Source organism: Sycon ciliatum, chromosome 12 (assembly GCF_964019385.1).
Source record: "Sycon ciliatum chromosome 12, ocSycCili1.1, whole genome shotgun sequence".
Classification (NCBI taxonomy): Eukaryota; Metazoa; Porifera; class Calcarea; order Leucosolenida; family Sycettidae; genus Sycon; species Sycon ciliatum.
Window position 1 is genome coordinate 24830609 of NC_088654.1, and position 18539 is coordinate 24849147.

The 18539-nt window shown below is 47.5% G+C and overlaps 1 protein-coding gene across 1 annotated transcript in view; it reads left to right on the plus strand.

The window, feature by feature from the left end:
• The first annotated feature begins 5094 nt into the window (after positions 1 to 5094).
• Positions 5095 to 18539, plus strand: part of LOC135827823 (receptor-type tyrosine-protein phosphatase delta-like) — a 362685-nt gene continuing 349240 nt past the window's right edge. Inside the window, exons 1-2 of the mRNA XM_065340252.1 lie at positions 5095 to 5212; positions 9010 to 9169. Of these exons, the coding sequence (XP_065196324.1) occupies positions 9106 to 9169 (64 nt within the window). The 5' untranslated portion in view covers positions 5095 to 5212; positions 9010 to 9105. The remainder of the gene's footprint in view (positions 5213 to 9009; positions 9170 to 18539) is intronic.

Below are 18539 nucleotides of genomic sequence, written 5' to 3' on the forward strand. Positions count from 1 at the left end.
CCACAAGTTGATATTGATAACCTGGCTTTGGAGATTTATTATATTTTCCATTGCTATCAGGTTCGGCTTAATTCCCTCTGTGCTGCGCTGATGAGTCCACAAAGGACGAAACAGTTGTCCGCAGATTGAGTATTGATAACGTCCAGTTTCTAGGTGGCAAAAACTGGCGATTGGCCGCGACGATCGTGGCCAAATACGTCCACAGGCACTCGTGAAACGCGGTGAGGAACAGTGGAACACAGACCATTCATGAACACTGTCCAGGTCTCAACTCAAGTGCTACCGTCATGCAGCCTACGAAGCGCAGTTCTGGGTTCGGATTCAAATAAATGCTAGTGCGCCAGAAGAGCAACATATGAGGGGCTACGGAGTTGGAACGTCGCCGGAGCTGGACTGACTGCAACTGTATCGGGCAGCAGGAAATCGAAGTCCACGAACTCGCCTCTCTGGACGCGATCGAGAAGGGCCCGTATAGGACAGTCAGGTTCACCTGCTGTTGGTGCTGCATGCGCATATGGCGGTCGTCACTGCACCGGGCTCCCAGTAGGGTCCGGCCTGCTGGCGGCGAGCGGCGATACGGATCCAAGTAGAGCGAGGAGAAGCTGGGTGGCGTTGGTGACGGCAGTGGACAACTCCCGTTGTTACTTCCAACAGAAAATCAAAGTCCACGAACTCGCCTCTCTGGATACGAATTACGATCGTCAGGCTCGCGCCTGCTGTTGCAGTGGTGGTGCTGCGTGGCGGCCGTCGCTGCGTTCGCAGTAGGCGGGCGGCGGAGCCAGGTAGAGCGAGGCGATCCGGAGAGGCTGGACGCTGGTTGGTGACGACGACATTGTTTCAAGGCACAAACAAGGGTCGCTGAGATCGCGTGGAGGTACTTCATTTCAGGAAACCTGATGATGGCGCAAGCTAAAAAATCACAGTCGACGTTCCACTGTAGACGACGGCATTGTTTCAGGCACCAACAGGCACCAACAGGCGTCAATGAAGTCTGAATTGAAACGCAGAGATACGAGAATGCAAGCTTGAAAGTCTAACGAAAAGAAATTGTTTCGGGAACACCTGTTCCGCAAGTTGCACGCTCGAAAGTCCAAACAGCAATGACATGAAAGAGACATTGTACAGGATATTGAAGGGCGCGTGCCCACGTGACTCGCCCATGCGTACAGGTTGGGCCAGCTCGCTGGGCTGGCTGCTAACTCGCGTTAGCATGCTAACGCTCATTTTGACTGATTCGCTAAATTGTACCAGTATTTATTTACTACTAATACTAGTACTAGTATTTGGCACGTTGTGTGGATGTTGTTGTGAGTTCACACTGTCACTGTGCAACTGTACACCATGTACACTGTTGTAGTCTAGTGTAGACCGAGGCTGTGGTGCTACCGGTAGTACTACTACTACAATGTACATGTACTATGATGTAGTACTGCATTGTACTCACGGATCACCAGTGCAATACTAATGTCTCAACGGATTAGCGACTTGAAGCTTTAGCGAAAATGAGTCGATCGCTAAATTCTCTAGGGTTTTCACCTTGTACTGCATGGATGTTTTAGTGTAAGTAGACCTGAGGCTGCTAAAACAGAGAGGTTCCAGGCAGAAATCATCATTCCGCCACAGACAACACGAGAAGGACACTCTCCTATCGCAGTACGTCTGCGCCAAGAAGGATGAAGGGAAGGCATGCACCATTCAATGGGCAGTCCACCGCAAAGCAGTGGCCTACAGCAACAACAGCAAAAGGTGCAACTAAGAGTTCATAACCCCAAGACTGTGCAACTCCTGACCAGTCCCTGTATGGAAGTCCGCTCGGCGGAATTCCTTCTGTACGTCATTTTTGGTGCAGTGCGATGAGTCTTGCCTATGAATTCTTCTAAAATTTGCAGTCGAAACAGGATGCTTCCTCAGGTTAAACTGCCTAAACTGTGATTTGATGTGAAGTAAAACAAAGCGCGCGATCCTCAAATAACTAAAAGACAAAACTGTTTTTTTCCGACGCCAATGCCCGGAACGGCGACTCTTCATCACCTTGTGCTTTCGCCAGTGCAGTGCGCCCATCCAGTCTCCTTGAAACTAATTTTCCCCTTGAACTCAGCATATGTCCGTGCTTTCCTCGAAGATAATTTCAAATGATTGAGGGAATTGAGAATGCGTCGAAGGAGCATTTCTCGGCTGAGTTTCAAAGCTATCAGAATGTTTATCCTCGACGGCAATGCAATATTTTTGCCTCGCCAGTTGGCAAAAGCTACACTTCAAGTCTTCGTCCTCACTTCTTCCTGTCATTGATGTCCAGAGAGTCTTGGAGAAAGGGTTGGTTTCTGAGAAAGTACAACTTGTACGTCTGAAAGGTCTTCAAAACGCTTCGAAATGATGGGGCTACAGCCTTGATTTAGCAGCGGTTCCGGGTATGGTTTCCAGAAATCGCAAAAAGCCCAAATTTAAATCCGAGGACAAGTTGCGCATGACGTAATGTAGGAATTTCACCGTGCGCTGGGGGATTGCCAGTTGCACACTCTTAGGGGTTATGAACTTTTGATGCAACTTATGCCTGGCAGAAAAAAATGGCCATTGCGCAAACACCCAAGCACATCTGTGTCCAAAAGAAGAGTGACCTTTTGTCAAAGTGTCGCCACGAGAATTATCTGATTTCTTGCTGATCACTGACTCCTTCTTTCCCACCTTCTTGAGCTGTTCTCGATCAGAGTGAGACATGTTGGGAGATGATACAGGTGAGGTTTTGTACAGGCCATTGCTTCACGTTTGAAGCTCGCGAGATTGAATTCTTCATCCTTTCACTGCTTAGGGCCTTTTTGGAAGCCGTGTGCTTTAAGACACCAGGTCTTGGGGTCACATTTGCCGGGACCAGCGTTGGCAACATCAAGGTGATTGTTCGTTGACAACGAGGGGAGTACGCCTTTCTCAATTCCCACCTCCACATCCTCCACAATACTCTGGTTGGCTTTGCTAGATGACGGAACGAAGCCCGGTCCATGCCTAAGGAGATCCAGCGCCACAGCTGAGACACGATTGCCTAAGTCAAGGACACATTGTGAGCGACCCTGTGCCTTGAGATTGTTGTGATTATCTGGCACAAGGTGACTGGAGGGGTGTGCGAACGTTGTGCACCATAGACTCTGTACTTTACGAAAGAGCAGCCGTCGGGTGTCAAGTCGCTCGCATGGCAAAAAGTTCGATGCACAAGTCGTGCAGCCAAATATAGTCCTGCTTGGAGTGTGGGCATATCTCGGCTCTATGCGACGTGAACTGTCCATAGCGGTGTGCCTTCCACTAAAACTTCTCTTGGATGGCATCTTTCAAAAGGCTCCGAATATAGACATCACTGCTGAACCATCAATACTAATGATGATACGATATCAGCTTGGCTGCAGGAAGAATGTTAAAACAGATAAGGCGAGTTGCCTGCAAACAAATTACAGTAAAACCTGTGACTACCGACCACCCCTTGGTGCCAGCAAAAGCGGTCTTTAGTAGCAGGTGGTCTTTAGTTAGAGGTTTGCACCGTACGACCATAATTATATGGATCCAATCATATGATATGTATATCAAAATGCAGCTAATACAATTCCCCAGGACTTGCGCAATGCCATTCTTAATTCAGGTCAAACAACACTTGGAGAGAAAGACGGAGAGATGGAGAGAGACAGAAAGAGAGAGAGAGAAGATTAATTTGTTTTGCAGACATCAAATTCAGCTGCTACTTCTGAAGCCAGGAGTCAAACGTTCCCTGTGGAAGTTTCGTTTTGCGCTGAGCTTCGAATTTGTTCATGCGATCAATCGTACCGACTATCCTTGTTGTGACTTCTTGATTGTTTGAACGCGATCCTTCAGCATCAGGACCTCGCGGTGCTGCTTTGTTTCTGGATTCCTTGACGCCATCGTTGATTCCTTTGTATGACTGGGGTGACAGAGCCGCTCAGTCTTCGTTTCTCCTCCGAGTAGTAACATGGAGCAGAGAGCGCTTTCGATGCGCTCTCCAAGACGTTTCCTATCATGTTTATCCTTGACAGCGCTTGAAATTCTGACAGGTGTAGTGCAGTCCACACGGACTCCACAGTCAAAATGGCCTGCGTTCATTTGTTCAGCTGTAGTACCGAAAGATTCCTTTCAGGTCCTTGGAAAATCAGCAAAATTTCAAGAAGGAACTTCGAGAAACATTTGATTTCCTACATCGCGGTCGCTAGCTACGGGTCAAAAATCGTCTTTGGGACAAGAAAAGGCGGTCGCTGGTCGCGTTCAGCAGGTAGTCGCTAGTCACAGTGAATTTTGAATGTGAGACCGTCCGTGCCTGGCCAAGTGGTCTGTAGTACCAGGCTGGTCGCTAGTCACGGTGGTCTTTAGTTACAGGTTTTACTGTAGTACCAGGCTGGTCGCTAGTCACGGTGGTCTTTAGTTACAGGTTTTACTGTAGTACCAGGCTGGTCACTAGTCACGGTGGTCTTTAGTTACAGGTTTTACTGTATGTGTACTGAAGCTGTGTGAGGAGTCTTTCAGGATTTTTTGAAACCATTAGTGGTACTAACTATTCACTGCCTACTGAAAACCGGATAATAGATTGAAAAAATTGAATCTTCTGCTAACACATTTAATTATTCTCCCTGCGTATGCTTAAACTTTTATTCTGTATGCCTCTTACTTTAGCTGATCATGGAAGGTGGAACGTGCAGGAGTATTTACAGCACTGCTTTCAAACTGCGCCTAAAGCAAGTGATGATTTTGCTTCTCCTCATCAACGTTGTTAAGCCAACAAGAGGGTCAGCATGGACTCACTCCCGGACTACGACAGAGTCGTACACCATTGTTCTTGGTGCAGGTATCATCGCAGCTACTACCAGTTGTCTTGCAAACAGTGAGACTGGAGGGGTCAGTGAAAAAACAACCAATCCACCAGTCAGTATGCCCGACAGTGCACCAACCAGCCCTTCAACCAGCCCACCAACCAGCCCACAAACCAGCCCACCAACCAGCCCACCAACCAGCGCACCAACCAGCCCACCAACCAGCCCACCAACCAGCCCACCAACCAGCCCACAAACCAGCCCACCAACCAGCCCACCAACCAGCGCACCAACCAGCCCACCAACCAGCCCACCAACCAGCCCACCAACCAGCCCACCAACCAGCCCACCAACCAGCCCACCAACCAGCCCACCAACCAGCCCACCAACCAGCCCACCAACCAGCCCACCAGGTCAGTGACTGCTCCAAAGCCGGGTCAGCCGGTTCAGCAACCCGGTGAGGGGGAGGGAGATACTTGGAATCGTTTGGAAAAAGAATACCGGGTCACTTGTGCCCGGTGGGGAGTCATGTTGAGTACTGTTTTTAACTCTTTGCAGGCGGATGACGTGTATACACTTGCCTGAACCCTATGCCGGTTCTCTGATGACGTGTATACACGCGCTTCGGTTTGCGTCGTTTATCGTGGTGAATAGACCGGTGTACAAACTTTCTTTACTCTGTGTAAGAGCAGCTGATCTCCACAAACGACACACCGTTGGAAGGGTATTGAGCCCAGCTTTCCAAAAATATTCTGTTCTTTGCGATAGGATAGATATTGACAGAGGGGCAACAAAATGAACACGGAAATCACGGCATGGAGTGATCGCGAATTTTTTGTTCGTGACTATGCAGTTTGGAGAATGCCAGGGATTTCCCTTTTGCCCAGCGCATGCGTTATGGACATCGAAATAAGCACATGGATCTCAGCTTTGCAAAGCAGTTTGAATCATGAAAATCAGTTGAATTTGAGCAAGGATCCGAAAATGAATGTGTGACTGAGTTGTTGTTTTGTTCCGAGGTGTGGTGGGCCAGTTTGGAGAGGTCGTGAAATTGGCCCTGGTGGGGCTATGGAGCTGAGAACTTCCAGGATGGATATTCTTAGTTCTGATCTTTCCAACAAGCCCAGGATGATGAAATTCCACCCAGGGGAGCTGAAATGAGAACATGTCGTCCTGATCAGTGCTCCCACGCTCCACCAGGAGAGTCCGTGCGCTGGAAAGCAAAGATTACTGGGGGAAACAGGCCAGCATGCAAAGGGTTGAGGGTTGAAACGACTGACCTAAATTCCTTATCGACTAGATTCAATTCTATCGACTGACTATCGACTGGTTATCAACTGACATTGCCATCATACATGAACACAAATACAGCAAATTTACGCATGTCTTTCATCGTAAGCAATTACGGAACTTGATAGGCGTGACATACCCCAACATCATGTCCAATGAGCAGCTATATATTATAAAGATGCACTGAGGAGCCGATATCCGCAACCGTGGAGAATGCCCATTTGCGCATGCTTGGCCATGCTCTCCCTCTCCCGGATTATGCACCTGCGAGGCAAGCGATGCATAGATACATCACCATTGGCCAACGCGGAAGGAGATGTGTGGCCTCGAACCACACTGCCGAGTGTTCTGCACAGTGACGTGACTCACAGGAAGGCCCACAGCACGGCATGCATCATCCGCTGGACTGTGAATGGCATACGGCGGAGTTCAAATAGGCCCTCCGGAGTGATGAATGCTGTTTTATGCTGGTCTTTGCCCTCCACTGGCACCTGTCAGTAGCCCTACTGCAGTTCTTATGTGGAGAAGTATTGTGCCCGGGTAGCTCAGTCAGTAGAGCATGACACTCTTCATATTAATCGCAGGGTCATGGATTCGAGCCCCACGTGAATCGCCAAATGTCGTCCACTAAAAAAGGACAAGCTACAGTCCTCTTGCGCGACTGCGCCACACAATAAAAGGCCAACTTGTTTGCTTAGAGAGAATATTCTGATCTTGCTTTCATGAGACTAGGGCACAACTAACATCGAAACAAGACGAGACAGGGGAATATATTATGAAGACATAAGGAAAAGTGCGGCGGTGGATACGAAATTGGTGCCCGAGCGTAATACAACTAGTCCCGAATGGGAAGTGAGGCCAAGACGGCAGACGACCAAATATAACTGAGACAAGACGGCAAACGGACGAATACAACGGGGACAAGACGAGAAAGTGCGCATCCAACGGGGACAAGATGCGACAGTGCGTATACGGAGGGGACAGAAGACGGTGCAGCCGCATGTACACAGCAGTCAAAGACAGCGCAGCAGGGTGTACCGCGGTTCAGCAGCATGTACAACAAAGATACACAAACGCAGCGGCAGGTACGACAAAAATACTTCAAGTACACAAATGCAGCAGCATGTGCGAAAAAGAGCTACATGCGCAGCCGCATGTACAACGAAGAGCTACAAGCCCAGCCACATGTACAACACTAATGCGCAATAGCATCATCCTCCCATTCAATAGAACTCCTTGTTGATGCTGCCTTCAAAGTTCAATGCATTGCAACTCACTTGGTTTGTTGACGTGGACCTATTGCATTATAGGAGATTGTGAGCAGTCACCACACACAACTCATGGTGCCTATCTGATTGCTGGTCCTACGACAGAAGGCAGTAGTGAGATGATAGTGTGCTCCAAGGGTAATGACATTAATCCTAACCTTGAAACTCCCAACATCAAATGTCAATCCAATGGTAACTGGACTGTACCCGGTGTAACGCCTAGTCTAAGGCTGCGGTCACACCGAAACCAGCCCCCTTCGGGCTTGTTATCACTGGCGCTCAGCTGGCTTGCGTGTTCCCTGCCGACCGGTCACAACAGATCTTGAGTGGAAAGATCTGTTGGGTCTTTTGCATCTGCGACTGGCTACTGAGTGTTGTGATCAGCAATGTTACCATGGGAGAAAATACGAGCGCAAGGATCTGTTGGGTCGTGTTGTGCCGTGCCGGTGCGAGAACCCTAAGTGCATGGCAAAATAGAACTGTTTCATCCACAATGCAGAATGTCTTGCGGTACATGGCATTGATGACTGAACATCTCGCCAGCTCGCCCAAATGGGGATCATGCCCAAACGGAGGAACAAGACACTCTGAACATGCAGTCTTCTTAACCCTTTGCATGCTGAGCCCCTTTTCTCCAATCCACTGGCTTTCCAGCGCACTGACTCTCTTGGTGGAGTATGCACTCACAGCTCGGAACGAAATTTATTCTCATTTCACTCCACCTTGATGGATTTTCATCGTCCTGGGCTCGTTGGAAAGGTCAGGACCAAGCGAATCCATCCTGGCAGCTCTTAGCTCCATAGACACATCAGGGCCACTTCCACGTCCTCTCCAAACTACTCCACCGTGCCTCGGAACGGCACCACGACTCAATTTCACATTCTTGTTCGGCTTCTTGCCCAAATTCAACAGATTTTCACAATTCAAACTGCGCGGCAAAGCTCAGATCCAAGCGCTTCATTTGATGTCCATCACGCATGCGCCGTGCCAAAGGGAAATCCCCTGGCACGCTCCTCAACAAAAAGAATTCATGAACAAAAAATTCGAGTTCACTCTGGGCCGTGATGTCCGTGTTCATCTTCTCGCCACTCAATGAATTCGTATCCTATCGCGAAGAACTTTATATCCCCGGAAAGATGACGCCAAGACCTTTCCAACGGTGTATTGATTATCGCGGTGCGTTCATGTTTGACGAAGTTACGAAAGTTTGTACACTGGTCTATGCACTGCGATATATCGCGCGAATCTTTTTGCGAGTTAACTTGTACGTAGTGGATCAGGTCATGCATAAAGTGTCACGTTCAAAAACTAGCTCGATCGCGAGTGAGGTTGCCCCTGTGCTCGAACCCAGTATAATAAGGGGATCGGTCTATTGAAACGCCATCTGTCGCCGAGATATTATATTTACAGTCCACATGAAGATGACAACAAAGTGATGTTGCCAACTCACAAACGCTCCTTATTCAGTTTCAGTGACTCACTCCGATAAGCACATTTCTAGGCAAATCTTTGGTGCTATTTTGAGTTTGTGCTGGATTGTTGACCCATGATCCATTTTGTTCCCAAGCTCTTCAAAGTCATGTCACTAGGGAAATGTGTAATCCTGCCACTTATTTCTGAATTTGTGTAAATCTATCCTACTGGACACACAGTGGACTGTGGAGCACCACCAACTAATATTCCTGGTGGTAAATTTCCATCTGGAAGTCTAACAACAGCTGGTACGACCCTCACGATAAAGTGTACTGATGGATATACACCTCAAACTGGCAAATGGCAAATGGACACCTACACTTCATATACCTTGCATTCGTGAGTATTTATAAAGTTTTAATTCCCGTAGCTATGCAGAAGACGTTACTTCAGTAACGTCTGGCGCTAGCCAGGGTCCATACAGCTTTAATTTGGTGTTTGTTTGTTTGTGTGTTTGTGTCACGCCTGGCGCTATCCCGTGTCTGTCCCGTACCGTACCATCAAACGCACCTGGCCACATACAGCTGGCCGCACTATTCAAATAGGGCTTTCAAACGCAAGATCATAACGTGAAGCAACTTGGAAGAATGAGTATGAATGCGAAGTGTATGGGGGAATGCATGTAGGGCGATAGTGCGGGTTCGAATTCCAGGTAATGCCTGAAAAAAAGTAGGAAAATTGAAAATTTATAACATCCCTATTCTTTTTTTCCCGTCAACAAGGCGGTAGATGGTGTCGTATTACCCTCGACCGTACCTGTCCCGTACCTGTTCCGTACCTGTCCCGTACCTGTCCCGTACCTCTCCCGTACATGTCCCGTACCGTACCGTACAATCAAAGACGGCTGGCCAGAATGCATATTCAAAATAGGGCTTTCAAATACAAGATCATAACGTGAAGCAACTTGGAAGAATTAGTATGTATGCGAAGTGTATCGGGGGATGCATGCAGGGCGATAGTGCAGGTTCGCATCCCAGGTTATGTCAAAAAACAAAGAGTAGAAATTTATAAGAATATATAACACCCATTCCCTATGCTTTTTTTTCCTAGGTCATCAAGGCAAAAAAGCATAGCGTAGGGCCCTGAGCTTCCAAGCTCTCTCGTCACAGATACACGATAATTGAATGATATATAAAAATAATAATAAAAATTTGAAACTCGGATGTTGAGCCATAAATAAATGGAAGGCTGTCGGTTAGCGCTACGGAGATGTGTTGAAGCCAGGTGTCAGGACGTCGAATGTTTCAGTACTCTGTCAGTTTTGTGCCTAGTTATTGCACTTTCTGACTGTATATCATGTTACAGTGATGGAGAGTTACTCTTAACTCGTATCCATATGTCTTTTTTCTCTTCCACAATAATATAAATAAAAATAATAATAATAATAATAGTACAGTGGAGATTGGATATAGCGACACTCATTCGGGAGAAAGCAAAATGTCGCTATATTCGATCTGTCACTAAACCCGATCTTCACATTTAGTATGCAATATGTATATCAAAATGACAGAAATGTATTGTAGATATACATGTACATGTGGATAACAGATGTGTATGACTGTACGTATATCTTGCATGCATTGTACAAGGACGGTAAAGTCGCCCTGCACTGTGGCTACAACGTACACTGACACATGATTGAGTGACCCGGAGGTCCGGGCAAGTGGCACAACCATGTACAGTGCGGATCGGCTATAGGGTTGTCGGCTATTGTAATATACCTCTTATAGTGATTGTATTCTCAAATTCATTTTCGTAAACCACCCCAATCTATACATATCGGATCGGCTATAGTAATAATCGGCTATAGTAATATATCGGCTATAATGATACGATTTCTTTGTCAAAATGATTTTATTGCATACATTTTTCATCGGCTAAAGTGATGATCATAAAAAATTATACATCGTACATGGCGCGGCAGTCAGGAGGCGCTGGTACGACTATGATATCCCTCGGAGGAAATTCGAAATGCAGGGGCGTCACAGGGTGGTCGAGAGTGGTACGACGGGGGGTGCGGGGTGTCCCCCGGAGAAAAAATTCGGATTTTTCGGCCAACAGGGCACGTTTTAGCACTCTAGACAGAGAGCTGAGACCGAGTCTCGACTGCTAGACTAGACTAGACCAGACTAGACTAGACTAGACTGAAGTAAAAGAGAGAATGAGAGCTTCTTTTATAGGCTGCTTCAGAGATATATGGCGTGATCATTGCGAGGTAATTCGAGGAAATAGCAGAACAAGTCAAACCGGAATGTGCTCAGCCAGTCAGCAGAAATGCAGAATATACGTACGGTGATCATTCGAGAAGAAAGAGAAAGAAAGACATCGAGAGAAGAAAGACCAAATTGGGACGTGGAGAGCCCGCTCACCCACGTCAGAGTACAATGTGAGTATATGAGGGTCACGTTGGGGAGCCCGCTCACCCAACGTGCCATAGTTCAGTGGCTTCTTATGGTAAGTTCTGCTGCATTCTTGGTCTTGCTTGCTTGATACTCTGACCTCTCGTGCGGTCACTGCGGTGACGGTTTTGGTTCTTGCACACGTCTTGGCTCTGCACTCTTTGCACTTAGCTCGGTTGGTTAGTCTTGGCTCTTTGGACAAAGGACCGAGGCATCGTGGAAACCTGTAGAACGTCGTAGTGACGTGGTTTTGCACAAAGCTTGGAGTCGCATTTCCAGGAAGTGAAGCACTTCCAGGAAACGTACAACGCGAGAACCTACCTGACCAGGTTCCGGCCTTGGATCACATGACGTGTCATGCCAAGAAGGCATGTCACCTACGTGGGAAAGCGCGTGTCGCTCAACCTACACGCTAAGCACTGGGACTAGACACTGGCCAAACCACGTTGTACTAAAAGGGCGTGACAGCTCAGCACAGAGCTGCTCACTACGTAGATCCTGCTGTCACAGGACTATCAGGCAGCAGTTGTCTTATCCTGGGACGTGACAGATGTGATGCATTTTCGCATCAGCTTGCAGTAGATCGTCAGGAGCCAGAGGTACTAGGTAGGTGTCGTTGTGGAAAGAATGTTGTAGCTGACAAGTGACATGCTTGTAGTGTCTCTTGACCGTGCTGATCGCCATTGTAACATGGCAGATCTTGGAAAATTTTAGTTCTGGACCCAGTGATCGCCGCCAGCACTGTTTCCGTCAAGTTTGCAGCGAATGTGTCCGTGAGAAATCCATCATCTGGTTGTCTCTACCCGTGACTCCAACGGCCTATCGCAATGGATAGCCGCCTGGAGTCTTGGGGTGCTAGCTGCTAGGCATCAAGTCTGAACCAAATAATTGTATGCTCCTTGAAATGAAAGTTGTGATGTTTTGTACAAGTCCGGAGATCCTTGAATTTTTTTATTGCTTTTTTGGATGAATTGGGTGGACCATCCTGGACGAAAAGTGGTACGACCATGGTCGTAGTGGTCGTACCGTGCGTGACGCCCCTGCATTTTTTGGCGTTGGCTGTGCTTGTTGTTCCGGGGCATCCTCGAGCGAGAGCGGAGGCAGCAATGAGTACTAGCACTGAAGTGCTACCGTCGTCTCCGCTGAGATGTTGGAGAAGGCATTCAGGTAACAGCGAAGACGATCAGGGACACGGAGAAGCTTCTCCGTGACATACAACATCACGCGTCGATCGACCTGCCACTTGGTATGGTTTCAGCGGTGATGAGTCGAGCGATGGCGACGCAGACTGAGACTCTACTGAGTCTACTCCCACTAATCGATCCTGTACTCTGTAGATATTGTTGATATGTCGATTGAATGTGTTGAAGTGTTTCTCTTCCAAAAGAACACATTTGTTGAGCACAACAACTCCTTGCAAACTCATGTCAAAAAGTCACGAAGTTTTTTTTTCCGCAGGAAGTAGCTCTGCACTGCGCGTACTGCACAGTCACATGCACAGCACGCTTCTGCACGCTTCTGCACGCTGCACTGGTTCGAATGACACCATACACGCATGTGTCAGGCATACCTAAGTATGCAGATCGCCTGTAGTAATATATCGCCTATAGTGATATTTTCACGAAAATCAAACACCAACGCTATAGCCGATCCGTACTGTACCATGTTCCAGACATGCCAGTCTGTCTGATACACGAGGAAAGTCGTTATATCCAATGTATTTTCACTGTTTTTCAGGTCTTCGGGTACCAAAAAAGTGTCAGTAAATTTGATCTGTCGTTAATTTCAAGGTCGTTATACCCGGTTTATAATGTACAGAAAGGACTTGCTAAACGCCTTGGGCAACAGAATTGTGTCGCTAAACTCGATTTGTCGTTATACCCAAGGTCGTTATATCCAATCTCCACTGTAATAATAATAATAATAATAATAATAATAATAATAATAATTTGGAAAGGATGGGAGAACTTCAAATTCAAACTGATCCTTTGAATAATAATAATAATAATTTGAAACTCGGGTATTGAGCCAATAATAAAAGTAGAAAGGAAAAGGACATATGGAAACGAGTTAAGAGTAACTCTCCACCACTGTAACTAGATACTATATACAGTCAGAAAGTGCAACAACTAGGCACAAAACTGACAGAGTACTGAGACGTCCTGACACCTAGCTTCAACACATCTCCGTAGCGCTAACCGACAGCCTTCCAACTTGGAAGGTTCAAGGTTATGGAAAGACCAAAGAGGGGAAGGCAAGCGCAACGAAAACGAGCACAAGCTACAGTCCCAACGGAACAAAGAATGTCGATTGTCACTGGACGATGACGAGACCAGTAGGCGATTTGACAAAGCGGTCTAACTACAATTCTCTTTGGTCTTTCCATAACCTTGAACCTTCCAAGTTATATCCGATGTATTTTCACTGTTTTTCAGGTCTTCGGGTACCAAAAAAGTGTCAGTAAATTTGATCTGTTGTTAATTTCAAGGTCGTTATACCCGGTTTATAATGTACAGAAAGGACTTGCTAAACGCCTTGGGCAACAGAATTGTGTCGCGAAACTCGATTTGTCGTTATACCCAAGGTCGTTATATCCAATCTCCACTGTAATAATAATAATAATAATAATATTAACTGGTTTTGAGGGAAAGAGACAAATGGGAAAAGTCTGAAGAAAAAATTGACTGTCACCACCAGGACTCGAACCAGGGACCCTCACTTGTAGCCAGCGATGCTCTAACCACTGAGCTATGGTGTAGTCGTCATCCAAGCAGAGACCGTTCAATGTTTTCTTCAGACTTCGTAACTCACACTTCCTGTGAATCCACACAGGCGGGTGGGACGCAGCCCTCACTGTACCCACACACTTCACGTACAAACTAGCACGCGGGGAGCCCCAAGTCATAAAATATTAACTGGTTTTGAGGGAAAGAGACAAATGGGAAAAGTCTGAAGAAAAAATTGACTGTCACCACCAGGACTCGAACCAGGGACCCTCGCTTGTAGCCAGCGATGCTCTAACCACTGAGCTATGGTGTAGTCGTCATCCAAGCAGAGACCGTTCAATGTTTTCTTCAGACTTCGTAACTCACACTTCCTGTGAATCCACACAGGCGGGTGGGACGCAGCCCTCACTGTACCCACACACTTCACGTACAAACTAGCACGCGGGGAGCCCCAAGTCATAAAATATTAACTGGTTTTGAGGGAAAGAGACAAATGGGAAAAGTCTAAAGAAAACATTGACTGTCACCACCAGGACTCGAACCAGGGACCCTCGCTTGTAGCCAGCAATGCTCTAACCACTGAGCTATGGTGTAGTCGTCATCCAAGCAGAGACCGTTCAATGTTTTCTTCAGACTTCGTAACTCACACTTCCTGTGAATCCACACAGGCGGGTGGGACGCAGCCCTCACTGTACCCACACACTTCACGTACAAACTAGCACGCGGGGAGCCCCAAGTCATAAAATATTAACTGGTTTTGAGGGAAAGAGACAAATGGGAAAAGTCTGAAGAAAAAATTGACTGTCACCACCAGGACTCGAACCAGGGACCCTCGCTTGTAGCCAGCGATGCTCTAACCACTGAGCTATGGTGTAGTCGTCATCCAAGCAGAGACCGTTCAATGTTTTCTTCAGACTTCGTAACTCACACTTCCTGTGAATCCACACAGGCGGGTGGGACGCAGCCCTCACTGTACCCACACACTTCACGTACAAACTAGCACGCGGGGAGCCCCAAGTCATAAAATATTAACTGGTTTTGAGGGAAAGAGACAAATGGGAAAAGTCTAAAGAAAACATTGACTGTCACCACCAGGACTCGAACCAGGGACCCTCGCTTGTAGCCAGCAATGCTCTAACCACTGAGCTATGGTGTAGTCGTCATCCAAGCAGAGACCGTTCAATGTTTTCTTCAGACTTCGTAACTCACACTTCCTGTGAATCCACACAGGCGGGTGGGACGCAGCCCTCACTGTACCCACACACTTCACGTACAAACTAGCACGCGGGGAGCCCCAAGTCATAAAATATTAACTGGTTTTGAGGGAAAGAGACAAATGGGAAAAGTCTGAAGAAAAAATTGACTGTCACCACCAGGACTCGAACCAGGGACCCTCGCTTGTAGCCAGCGATGCTCTAACCACTGAGCTATGGTGTAGTCGTCATCCAAGCAGAGACCGTTCAATGTTTTCTTCAGACTTCGTAACTCACACTTCCTGTGAATCCACACAGGCGGGTGGGACGCAGCCCTCACTGTACCCACACACTTCACGTACAAACTAGCACGCGGGGAGCCCCAAGTCATAAAATATTAACTGGTTTTGAGGGAAAGAGACAAATGGGAATAATCATAATAATTTGGAAAGGATGGGAGAACTTCAAATTCAAACTGATCCTTTGAATAATAATAATAATAATAATAATAATAATAATTTGTAAGAAAGGTTTGCTCCCCACACCGGAGCTCGCGCTATTCCGCCGACTTTACTTGACACTTGACTGACTCACGACTGCCATCCAGAGCACACGAGAAGTCCATCGAACCTTCGACTCGGCAAACCTGCAAGAAAGCACCACTCCCTGCTCAATACACAGTGTTTCGGGGAATTCACCCCTCATCAGTTGAGCTTGAGTAGGCTGAGGAAGATTGTGCCTGAAGAGCACCACTTATATAGTGCTCTCCAGGCACAAACATCACCAGGGATACAAACTTACAGAGACGCTCCGCTTCCAGCGCGACAAACACCTCGTGAACACCAGATAGTAGCGTGAGTCAGTGTCGCTCCTGGACGGTGAGACTCACCTTTTTAATTATTATTATTATTATTATACGAAGTCTGAAGAAAATGTTGAACGGTCTCTGCTTGGATGACGACTACACCATAGCTCAGTGGTTAGAGCATCGCTGGCTACAAGCGAGGGTCCCTGGTTCGAGTCCTGGTGGTGACAGTCAAGTGGAGAACACAAGGCAAGGAGACGCAGGAGGAAGCACAGGCACGGCACAGAACGAATCAAGGAGAGGGAAGCGGTGTCGCGAGGAGATGGAGACTGATGACGACGAATACGAGTGCGATGGGATGGACGGCGGCATTGGAATGGAGGTGGAGGATGAGAGTAGTGATGAGGAGGAGTTTGATGTTGACAAGAGGAAGTCTGCAGTGTACAAGCATTTGGTGTCCAGTCCAGAATGTCGTAAGGTGTTTGACGATTCCTGGTTTAGTGTTATTCGTTGCGCACGTTTCTTCAAGCAATTGCAGGTGTTGGAAGCTGTGTATATTCGTACTCGTGACCCTGTGCTATGTAAACAGAAAGAAAACGTTGTATCACTCACACTCTTCAAGTAATACACACGCACCATTACATTCATTCACACAGTATCACATTCATCTGCCACTACCTTTCTCACATACACTATATTCACACATTGCAAAGGTGCAAACTTCGCTTTTTGTACTTGTTAGCTGCTGTATTTCTACCTGAAACCATATTAGCTACATGTATATAAGTGTGTGTTTTAGTTATTACATTTTTATGTGACGGCGTTCCACTGATGACAGTCACAAGAAAACGTTATGGAACTTGACTTTCTTCATTTTTGCTGTTGTTATGAGTGCACAATTTATCTTATTTATTGCCATTTTACGACTATTGTCTCCTCGTCGATTGTTTAAATTAAAGAGAAAATTAAAAATAAGAGGTTCTGTGTTCCGGCTCTCTGCCTTCTCCGCGAACATAAGAAAACTAGAGGAGAACAAACAAACACAAGAAGCAAGAATGACACGAAAAGCAGAAATTATGAGAACATGGTATAAATGAGCACGACCATCAACCTCAACAGGCGATAGCCGCCTCGGCAACAACAAGAGCAGCTGAGTCCGCGGCAAAGACCGGTGCATAGAGCCGCCTAGCACCCCTCAGGCACATCACACTGGATCGGACCAAGGCAAAGCTGATCTGACACCGGATCGAAGCCATCACGGCACTGTAGGCCTCTCCGGTCTTGTCGGCGATGAGGGACGCTATCCTCTTGTACAGAGAGGTGGCAGATTTCCCCATGCCTCCCGTAGTGGAAAACACGGCGGGAACAAAGCTGCAGTGTTCCACTTCTCGGATTCTCTGCTCATAGGCACGGCGCTTGGCTTTTTCGTGACAGGTGTAGCTAGCAGCAAGTGAGTTGAGGTCATTCGAGTACGCAAACGGGTTAAACACCCGGACATCAATGTAGGTGCGCTCGAACCGCCCTCCCCAAATACCACTAGCCACCACGTCAAGGCGGGCTTGGTCGTCGCCCACAGCAGTACGGTACCGGAGCTGCTCTCCAGTGAGCGGCTGCAGATGTGGCTCAATAGCCACCTGGTGGCCAACACGCTTCGCAAGGCGAGCTGTCACGTCGCGTACCTCGTTGTGGCGGAGGGTTGGGAAACCGCGTAACGGGCAGGAGAGGGCATGGCTGACGGTGAACTGCTGTCCACAGAAACATGATGTTGGCAGTCGTACTGGGTGCCAGCCATACCGGAGGTGCACAGCATTGCGGAACTCAGCCTTCGTGAGGGTGAAGCCGTGGGCCTTTAGGGGCCGGCAGGTGAGCCAGCTGGATGCCCCCTGCTCCGAAGCAAGGTCGATGGTACGTTTAACCTCTGGAGGTGCGGCAGAATGCAGAGCGACGGCCTCGGCTTGGAGTGATGCCTTCGCCTTCGCCCTCATCAGCTGCTTGTTCTTCCGCACTTTCTGCAGGGCATCACCAAGCGTGGCAGTCTGCTGCTGAATGAGCCGCACAAAGGGTCCAAAAGGGTACCTGAACTGGGGTTCGAACCGTACAATGCACTGTTGTAGGCAGGGTCAAACGGCCTGCATTTTGATGGTTTTCCCCATTCAGTGCTGGCCGAAATCCTATTCTTGCCACGGCTTGCTTTTTGGAGAAATAGACTTCAGAAACAAAAAAAATTCTAAAAACCCCCAACATTTGACCCATCTATGGCCAAAGCTAGAAGTCCATCTTTTTCTGAATGGACTGTAAGTTAACCTGCCATGTACTATCAAGCCATAAAGCTCTCCCTGCCATGCACTAACCTATACTCGAAACGGCAAGACGTTGACCTGAATAGAGCTACCAGTAATTCACAAGAGGCAGATATCACAAGAATGTTTTGTGAGGGACATGGTTGTCCTCGGTCCGCCAAGTTAACATTGGCGCTTATCTATGCACTTGATTTCTTGGTGTTCTGCCTGCATCATACGGCATGGAACCACTGATTCACGATCCGAACATAACCATTGACCATTGCATCCGACAACAGGACAGCAC